Genomic DNA, 10,844 nt, shown 5'->3' with positions numbered 1-10,844 from the left:
CCACAGGAACTTTGCTGCAAGACAGGCATATGTAACAATGACTTAGCGCAGATAAAGACGTGTCATATTATACTCTGTACTACTGACAACATGCCAGCGAAAAATCTAACAATCTACAGCAAAACCATCAATTATTATGGGCGTTATAACATAGGTGTGCAGCTGGACGAAACATACACGTCGAACCCCCCCAGACGATTTAAATACCTGACGAAACATACACGTCAAACCACGCTGAACGGTTAATTCATTCATCAGTAATCTGTCAAGACGACAGGTCCACAGTCTCTTCCAAAACAGTTCCTCCACTTGATGAGATCTAGAGCTTTCTCCTTCAAATGAAAATATCCTCTTCTGTCCCCATGATCATCCGGCATCTTCGTACGTCTTCTTCCTCGTCTTCTGGTCACTTATATCCACCCCTCTAGCTTTCCTTAAATAACTTCTTTTAGAAGGCAGTTACCGCGTAAGATGTGACCAATCCAATTAGCCTTCCATTTTCTTATTTCGTGTAGGATATTTCTCTGCTCACTGACTCTAAATAACACTTCTTCATTTCTCACATAATCAGTCCAACTGATCTTCTCCATCCTTCTCCAACACATTTCAAAACTTTCCAGATGTTTCTGATCTACTGCCCTAAGTGTCCATGTTTCAGCCCCATACAGAGCTATGCTCCAAATGTAGCATTTCACTAGTTTCTTCCTCAAATTTAAGTCCAATTTGCTGGTAAAAAGATTCTTCTTCTTGCTAAATGCAGCTTTTGCCATGGCAATCCTGGATTTAATTTCACAAGTACACCTTCCATCATCTGTTAACAAGCTACCCAAATATTTAAAACATTTCACATTCTCCACTTGTTTTTGGTCTATCTTTATTGTGACTGGGGTTGGTTGTCTCGAAATTTTCATTACTTTTGTTTTCTCCACATTCATTTCCATGCCATAGCACCTTCCAATTTCAATTAGTCTATCAATCATGCCCTGTAGCACAGTTTCTTCCTTAGCCATTAACACAAGGTCATCTGCATATTTCACAGTTTGAATAATTTGCCCTCCTAATTTGAAGTCTCCGAGCCCATCCAGAACTTCCTTGGTAATGAATTCGCTGTACAAGTTGAACAGAATTGGTGATAAACAGCATCCTTGTCGAACTCCTCTTCCAATCTGCACACTTCCTGTCTCCCCCCTGTCCAGTCGTACTCTAACTTTCTGATCCATGTACAATTTGCTAATCAATCTTCTTTCATGCCAATCGATACCTGTTTCTTTCAGGATCTGCATTAATTTGGTCCAGTTTACCCGGTCAAATGCCTTCTGCCAGTCTATGAAGCAAACACACAGTTCTTCATCTATCTCCAAAGTTCGTTCCGCTATAATTCTCATCATCCCAATTGCATTCCAGGTTCCTTTTCCTCTTCTAAATTCAAAGTTATCTTCTCCAAGTATATCCTCTATTTTCCTTTCAATTCTTCTTTTAAGTATCTTTGCTATTATCTTTGCTGTATGTGCAATAAGGCTTATTGTGCGATGGTCGCTGCATTTTGTAGCTTTTGTCTTTTTCTTTAAGGTGATCATTGTCACTTCTGTAAAGTCCTTGGGCCACTCTCCAGTTTCATATATGGTGTTCATTAGTTTGAAACCACCTTCTCCCAGTAACTTGAGCACATTTCCGGGTACATCATCTCCTGTAGCCTTTCCATTCCTCATGTCCATGATAGCCTTTTCCACCTAACTTTGTAAAATATATGGTCCTTTCTCGTCTGTATCTACTTCTTCCGGTTCCACTTCCAAGGTCTCTGGCCGATTAGGTCAATCATATAGTTCTGTAATATAATTTTCCCCAAATTTTCAGCACTTGCCTCTGATCTGCTATTCTATTCCCCTGGGAGTATTTGATGCCAATATTTTGAATCCCATGGTTCTCTTTCCATCGTAGTTCTTTTGTCTTCATGTACATCAAATCGTAATGTCCTGTCCTTTGAAATTCTATAATCTCATTACATATTTTCTCAAGATGTTCCTTTTTGGCCCTGTCCATGGCTCTTTTCAATTCATTGCCCAGTCTCCTGTATTTCCTCCTGCCTTCTTCATTGTTGACATTCTTCCATTTCCTTCGCTCCTCCATTTTACTCATCATCTCCTGTGTAACCCACGGTTTTCTTGCTATCTTCTCAACTTTACCAACCAATTCACTAATAGTATCTAACATGCATTCTTTTATATTGTTCCACTGCACTTCAGCATTTCTGCTTTCACTTTCAATTGCACTGAGTTTCTCTTCTAGGGTCTCCTGCACGCTTTGTCTTTGAGCATGTAACTTCTCCAAATCCCATCTAGGTCTGCACTTTTGGAATCTTGTAATTTTCTTCAACCTGGTTCGAAACTTGGCAACCAGTAAGTTGTGGTGAGAGTCAATATCTGCCCCAGGCAGCGTCTTCACATCCTTCACACTCTTTCTGAATCGATGTTTCACCAGGATGTAGTCCAGCTGATGCCGCCTCCAATCTCCAGGTGCCTTCCATGTGTAAAGTCTTCTCCTTGGCTTCTTGAACCAAGTGTTTGTAACAATCAGTCCATTTCTTTCACAGAAGTCAATAAGCATTTGACCCATGTGATCCAGCAATATTCTAATATGATTCATCTCCAACAATGCTATTCCAGTCTCCTAATATGATGCTGTTTGTGTCACCTCTTCCATCTTCCTGAAGAATTACATGATAAGGAACATAAAAGCACTTATGTCGATAAATACCTTGAAAATTATAATTATTATTCTTACTTCCATTCAATCATGACTTATGGCTAGATTCACTAGGGAAACTCATCACTTGCTGACATGGTTTTTAAGATGCAGAAAAGAATTATATGATTGATGGTGGGTCATGGTTACAGGGAATCACATAGAGATCTCTTCAAGGAAATAAATATTCTGCCTTTAAAATCACAGTATATATATTAATTAATGATGTTTATAATAAAAAACAAAGATACATTTGTTACAGATAAGGATTATTATGAACTTAAAACCAGACAAAATATTAATTTACATATACACTAGGTTATTATTTTTTTTATTGCTAGTGGGGTGGGACTAAGTCCCTTGTACTGCGGCCTCTTCTGGCCTATTGTACCAGCCCCAGATGATAGGTGAGGGTGATTGTGGAGCAGTTGGTGGAATGAAGATTGGCAGGGGAAACTGGAGTACTCTGAGAAAACCTGCCCCAGTGCCCCTTTGTCCACCACAAATCCCACTTGACCAGACCTGGGCTTAAATCTGGGCCGCCATGGTGGGAAGTCACCGACTAACTGCTTGAGCTATGGCGCAGCCTACACCAGGTTAACTTGGCCATATATGGTAAAGGAGTATATCATATGGCAGTAAAGGTTTTTAATGGACTTCCTTATAATCTCAAAGAAATCTCTAATGATCCAAAAAAGTTTAAAGTTATTTTAAAGGACTTTCTGTATTCAAATTCTTTCTATACATTAGAGGAATTCTTTAAAAGATGATTGTATTATATCTGCAAAAATTTAGTATTATTGATTATATTGTTATGATTTTACACATATATACATATCTATATTTGATGGAATGTATTTGTAGTTATTGCTTTGCTGATATTTAATGGGTTTATTACTAGAGTACTATTATGTTTATATTAGAATGACTTAAGAATTGTTTCAGTGTGCAAGTTTAGGCTTACTTTGTTGTATACTTGCTGCTGTGTATGACTATATACGTATATATGTATGTTGTACTGCTTTGTTTGTGACTATTTTCACATCGTATGAAATTGTTTTCTGTATGGATTTATGGAAAACGAATAAACATAATAGGAGGCAGAATTTTGTATTCAGCAGTTCATACATTAATAATGCATATTTTGTCTTCACTGATTGATGTTCTAGAGAAGTAAATGATTAATTGGCTAAAGTACTCGGCCTTGGTACCTCTAAAAATTATGTATGTGATGGCTTTGTTTATAATTCTCTATTTAAACATCCTGTTGCAAGCCATATTAAAATGTCTTTGTCTAACAGTACGTCATTAATGCAACAAATTGTTCCTTTCTCTTCTATTTATACTTTAACACAACATGTTTCAGCCTTAGATGGCCATCATTAGGTGTCTTAATATATCAAAACTTCTACACTGCATTAACGTGCGGTAAAATCACCCACTGTGGTGCACCTAATAAAATGAAATCCATTAAAATTTTCATCACCTTGGTGAAATTCTATTCATCCTCACGAGGGATGTTGTCCACTTGTTTAGAACTAATTGTATATGTTTCTCTCCATGTTTTGTTGCAGCAGCATGTTTTTATGTTCAATAGCCCGCTGCCCTGTTATGTCTGCAATCTGTAATCTACAAAATGTCACATATTAATATTGTTTTTTCTGTTATTAATGTTATGTTATGTTGGTTTACTTTATACTCGCATGCCCCTTGTTTGTCCGCTGTTCCCTCTGGTAGCATGTGGTGTTGTCTTCACTAGTGCACACCACATCTGCACTAGTGAAGACACATGCTACTAGAGGGAACAGCGCACAAACAAGGGGCTTGTGAGCACAAAGTAAACCAACATAACGTAACATAACATTAATAACAACAATAAAAAACAAAATTACATGTGGCATTTTGTAGATTACAGATTGCAGACATAACAGAGCAGCGGGTTAATGAACATAAAAACAAGCTGATGGACTGTGTTATACATAGATGGCTTTGGTTATATTGTGTGGGTCTTGAATCTTAGAAATCTAGTAGATGAATTTTCTTTTCACACTTTGAGAGTGTACCCATGCAATGTACTTGTTTATCAAGTCCGAAATATATGCAGGCTGGTATTTGTGAGTACACTAGATGGACGGCTGTCAGCACTAGACCCTTCAGATGGTGGTTCTGTCAGCTGGAGTGTTGAAACTGGACCTGGACAGATGCTGTCTTCCAGTATACACACGCTTGAGGTAACTCATTGTGTAAAATTTTAAAGCTTTCTGTTACATTAATGATGCGTTATCTTGTCAGTGTTCTGAATAGAGACTTATGGAATGGATCATGTGGGTGTGCAGAAAAGGGTTTAATGATACTCATGCTGATGATGATTATTCAGTTCAATTCTCTATTATTTATGTGCTGGCTCAACACATATAAGGGCAATTACAGAAACAGCGCAAGAAGTGACAAATAGTAATGAACAAATTACATAATTTAAATACTGAACTACAGTCTAAACATGTGGAACAGATACATTTAAAATAGTAATATTTGTAGCTGATGAACATCTAGCAGAAGGACAGGTTATGTATGAAGAGCCAGGCTTGGACAGAAGAAATACATGAAATCTGTTTAAAAAGGTGATTCCAGTTACTCATACATAATTGATTTGTTGTTGTTCTTCATGTGGAGTTCAGTATTCAGGGCATGTGTGTTGGATATGGCATAGGAATTGGATGCAGATATCTTCGTTTTACTTGCCAATAGGTGGAAAATCTTGCCACAGAACCATTACATAAAGTGTTTGTTAAATGTTTCATGTAAGTTTTCAGTTGATTTCACATTACAGTTGACACTTAAGTACTGTGTTGGAGCATGGAATTAGCGTAGCTTTAAAATAATGTTTAATATTGATGTAACCTAACAGATGTTCAGGGGCTAAATTTTTTAGCATCATCGACCTGGAAGCATTTAATTTCAGTAAATGATTTTGAACTTCATGGGTCAAGTTCTTATGTGTCTGTTTGTGTTTCATAAATCTGTTCATTGCAGGATGTATAATTGTGTATTGTAAAAAATGTACTCTTGTAATGTTGCGTGTGAATGGGTACATAAGGTGTAATATGGCCTTTCAGTGATTTGAAGTTTGGTGACCCTCTCATAAGCTGTTTCCCAAACTTTTGAAAATAAACCTAACATATTCACATTCAGAAACGATGTTGCATGGAGATCAAACATATCATTTATTGACACTTAAAACCCCTACTAGTGTAAATAGAAAATTTACCTCATTTTCTTTTTCAGCTGACTAATAATGGGCAGTTTGTGAGGATGATCCCTTCGCTTAGTGGAGGCATATACAAGTTTGATGGCAGCAGTATTGAGCCTATTCCTGTTACAGCTGACCTGTTGCTTAAATCTGCTCCATTTTCATTCTCCAGTGATCTGGCTATCTCAGGTCAGAGGAACCATGTTACTTTGCTTGATCAGACAGTTGTAGAACACATAATTGAAATGGCTTTAGTGATTAAATTTTTAAGAGCCAAACTAAAGAACTGAACTAACTTCTTCCTTGAAAAGTTGACATGTGCTGAGGTGATCAAGAAGTTTATGACTTTTATGGAACCTGAAAATTAATTGTATTCACATCAGACAGTACCATTGAATTCTGTTCTGTGGCAGTTGAATCTAGTAGATATCCTCATGCCCTATTTTATAATTCCTCAGTGTGATCCAAAGCACGCAATACATCACATCGATTGATAGTTTTGTGGATCCTTTGTATGGCTAATTTCTTATATACTCCATAAATATTTAGTATGCATGGAAACATAAACATCTCCATTTTATGTTCCATTTTTCATGATCACTAATCACAGTATGCAAAGTTAAACATCCTGCAGTCGTTTTGGTGTCAAAAGTTGAATTTCTTCTCACCAGGTGCCCTAGTACTCTACTGTTTGATACCCCTAATTTGCTTAAACATTTGCAGCTGAATAGAACCTAGGCTGTATATATCAGAATTATCATATTCATATTTGGTTGATGCATACAGCTGAGCTGCAGGATTCTTGTAACAGCTTGACAGTGATTATTTTGCTGTAATGTGGCTGGACTGTTAATTTTTGTTTATTTACTCCAAGAAAGAATAACATTTTTTTCACTTCTTGAATATGATGCAATCTTGAGAGACTAATAAATAGACTATGTTGTCGTGTGTTGGTGACAAGGCATGGGGTTTGGATTGATCATTGGATATACTGAACACTTACAAATCATAATTACAAGTAATTATAATGTTCTCATAAATTCGCAGACTGTAGAGATGGCTACAATTACAGCACACACAAATTCTTCTGTTTTTTCACTAGTTGCCAGGTAATGGCTGCTAACAGTGGCTTTATGCTAATTGGCACATTAGAGAATTAAGGTAATGGTAATGGTGAAGATGTTAAAATTGGTGTTATTTAATGACAGAGACTATGATGGGGAAGGTATGTCAGATTGTAGAGGAGAGTGGGAAGTTTGTACTTGGTAATTAGGCTGCAAAATGCGACAAAGAACACAAATGACATTCTGGAAATTCTTGAACTGTTTTAATGTAATGAATTTTGGGAGATACAGTAACTGAACATAACCATTTTGGATAAGTAATCACGAAATCATGTGGAAGGATGTTCATATATTCAAACCAAGATTTTCATTGGTCTGTATTAGTGGGAATTGACTCTGTTTTGAGAGCTTTGAGGACTACTACAGCAAACTGAATTACTAAGATAGTGTAAATTTCGGCCACATAGAGTGCAGATGTTGTAAGACTTACATGTGAATGAAGTTGTATTAAAATTGTGTGAAAGTAACAATTGTTCTTTTTTGTATGTGAATTTAAAGCCCTGTCACATTTATCCTCAGATTATTAAATATGGTTTAAATCGTCTGTTGCTGGCATAGGAAGTTCAATTTTAATGTCATCCTACCATTTCTCCTAAATGATTTATTTTTGTGGTTGCTGTCAGGTGAATATGTGCCATACCTAGCAACTCTAGAAAGAAACTATAATTCTGTTGTGTCTGTATTACAAAATTTTACAGAAATTGTTGAACTCTTTCAGAAGGTTGCATGTTCATGTGTACACAGCAAGAAAACATATTTGATCTTGTGGTTTATTATATTGCAGGAGGGAAAGAGACTAGAACTTACGGTGTTGCTGTCAAAACTGGTAAATTTGTGTATGAATGTTCTATGGATGGCTGTACCAACACCACAGAAAACTTGACACCTGACGACATTATTGTTATTCAAAGACACACACAGACTGTGAGAGCAATTGAAGCCCGCACTGGTACTGAAAGGTTAGTGTATTTATTATTCAATCATTACTGGAAGGCAGAGGCACTAGACAAACATCCAAAATAAAGAAATTAACAACTTCTTAAATACTGCCCTGTATTTTTGTAGTGCTCCGAGATGGGAAAATAAGAATGTAGGCGCTGATAAAAGATATGTAAATATATTGTATAAGCTGAGCTTGAGGGTTAGCATGTGCCTCTCATTCAGTCAGAACATTGAGACTCCCCCACTTCTAGACTGTTAAAAAGACTGCTGAAGTCTTTGGTCACTCACATGCGTAAGAGGCATTTCTCAATGTGTAATGTGCATATAACAGTAGGTGCAAAGCCCCATGAGAGGTCAGTTTCGATTGAGTTCAGTTGTGTCTACACAGATATGTGTTCGGTATAGTACACCAGCTTACATGAACCAGTGAGTGCCATGAGTTGTAAATTAGTGCAACCTGTTAATGTGTCAGTTGGTGACTAAGCTGGATTAGCATGTCTGTTTTCAGTTTAGTCTACACGAGCGCAGCAGACAAACTGTTGAGTGCAATGCACGGCAGAAATGAAGTTTTGAGTGTAATGCAGTGCAGACAGTTCAGTGTAGTAGGTGAGGGGACCAGTAGCATTACTGTGAAGTAGCATTACTGTGAAGTAATAAGTGGACGGAGACTGACCTTAATTGTATAAGTGGTTACAGATGGGACAGTAACTGCTTAAAATATCAATAAGTGTTACAATGTATTTACTTTTCAGTTTGATAGTAAATTACTGCATGTGTCTAGACATATGAAAGTACATACCAAAGCTGGTTATTAATATGATTGCTCTAAGTTCAGCTCTAAGTTGCTCTAAGTTGTAACTCAGCTGTCATATTAATTAAATGAAAGGGTCAGTCCTTTAATATTGGGATTGAATGATGAACCAGTCTGAGGACTCTTATGGAAGCAGCTCCTTCATCCAGCTACTCAATGGTGGGACAATTTATGTCTTGAAATTCAAGAAGGATAATCCAGTTGAAGGAAATATGAGTCCATGGAGCAGTTAAATTAAATAGTCATACTAAATTCTGCCTAGAACTCCTTGTTGCATGATTCTAGGCTGTTTTCAAGTACATTGCATACGAATATGGAAATTAAACCCAATCGGGATTACAAATTGCTGTCCTTGAGAGAAGTATTTTCATACAATTCTTAGAAATGTATAATTAAGTCCTGACATTCGATTATTTTTAGGTGGAATTTTAGTGTTGGTCAGCATGAACTGAGTTTTGTTTCTGACACTGTTAACAACTGTCATCAGAAAGATGCAACCCCATCCCAGCTGTCTGATGACTTTGAGCTGAAAGTCATTGTACCAGAAGGACTTGTCTGCTCTGTCAGCAAGTCAGCAGGTCAAATTATATGGAAACACAAGGTAATAGAATTTGTATAATCTGCCATATATACTAAAACGTGAAAATAAAATCTGGGTGAACAAAAATTTGTTTTACATTTCTGGTTCTAAGAAGTGAAGATGTAATATCTAGGTGAAATTGAAAATCTCTTGCGACAAAATATTAGTTCTTGCAGTTTTAGGTTCTTTTGAGGTATTATTGTTGGACAATCTGTGTTATGATATTACTGAATTCATGCAGTTACGCTTCTTGGAATTCCTGTAACAGGCTGTGGACGACCATAGGGATGTGAGATGTTGAGGCTCCTACGCTTTCTAGACGGTTCACAGATGGCATTGAGGTTGTTAGCCTTATGTGCTGGCCGCCTTTTACAAGATTCCTGGTACTCATTTCTGTCAGAGGCTGAGTTGACCCCAGTCCATTGTATGCCTGGAAGGTTTAGGTTGATTGAAAAATCCATTAACCTCATCAGGAATCAAACCAATGACCTTCCAGCTTGTAGTGTAGTGCCTCAACCAACTACACTACCGTGTGTCCCCTAACAGTAGCGTAAAGTTAATAACATAAATTATTAATACATTACACATTACAGAAAACTCTGACACCACAGAAGTTAGGCAGCGCATGAAAATGTAACAAGTGATGTTCTCCAACAAATGTAATTTAATGATTGCATAATGGAAAATGGAAAAAATTTAAATATTTCAACTTAAGAAATAGATTGTCTTAATTACATTGAAAATACAATGTAACAATTTGATGAGTTACTTAGTTGCCTGAAGATGGCCGTGCATGGCTGAAACATCTAAATAAAGATACATTAAGACGACTGAATGTGCATAAATGATGAATGTTCACTATTTTAAATGTCTGTTCCAGTTTGATGCACCAGTTGTGGCAGCATGGTACCTTTTTCAAGAGCAGATGTACCCAGTTGACCTGTTCAGTGGTGCACAGTGGACACCCACCTACAATGAACAGATGGGTCCACTGACACCATCCCTGTACATAGGCATGCATAATAGACAGGTGAGCATCACTGCTTATATGGCTGAGAGTAGTATTTGTTTACAGTGAATATTGTAGTTGAAACTGTTTAAATATTTCTGTTTCTGTGTGTCAGTTTGTACATTGAAGCTTCTAATATTACTCTGTATCATAATTCAGAATTTCTGTCTTCTGACTTCTTCCTTGTATTGTTTATTCAATTGCCAGAAAACTATCACCAGGTTTTCTGGGTTAAGAAGTTGAGTTTTGCTTTATCCACTTATTTGTCTGATGCATACAAATGCTCTTCTATCCCATATTCCCTTTTATCATACAATAGTAAAGCTTTCGTAGGCGTGTCTTGAGAAAATGCCTTATTTTTCCTTCTATATATCTATACGTTAGCG

General features: G+C 36.9%; 1 protein-coding gene across 1 annotated transcript in view; it reads left to right on the top strand.

Moving 5' to 3' along the window:
- The window catches only part of LOC111873151 (eukaryotic translation initiation factor 2-alpha kinase), an 87,563-nt gene that overhangs the window by 18,943 nt on the left and 57,776 nt on the right, over nt 1-10,844 (top strand). The window contains exons 2-6 of the mRNA XM_023867615.2: nt 4,847-4,973; nt 6,028-6,181; nt 7,901-8,075; nt 9,290-9,470; nt 10,330-10,479. Of these exons, the coding sequence (XP_023723383.1) occupies nt 4,847-4,973; nt 6,028-6,181; nt 7,901-8,075; nt 9,290-9,470; nt 10,330-10,479 (787 nt within the window). The remainder of the gene's footprint in view (nt 1-4,846; nt 4,974-6,027; nt 6,182-7,900; nt 8,076-9,289; nt 9,471-10,329; nt 10,480-10,844) is intronic.

The sequence above is a fragment of the Cryptotermes secundus genome, unplaced genomic scaffold, assembly GCF_002891405.2.
Source record: "Cryptotermes secundus unplaced genomic scaffold, Csec_1.0 scaffold259, whole genome shotgun sequence".
Taxonomy (NCBI): Eukaryota; Metazoa; Arthropoda; class Insecta; order Blattodea; family Kalotermitidae; genus Cryptotermes; species Cryptotermes secundus.
Note: the sequence above shows the minus strand (reverse complement) of the source record. Positions and strands in the feature narration are given on the sequence as shown.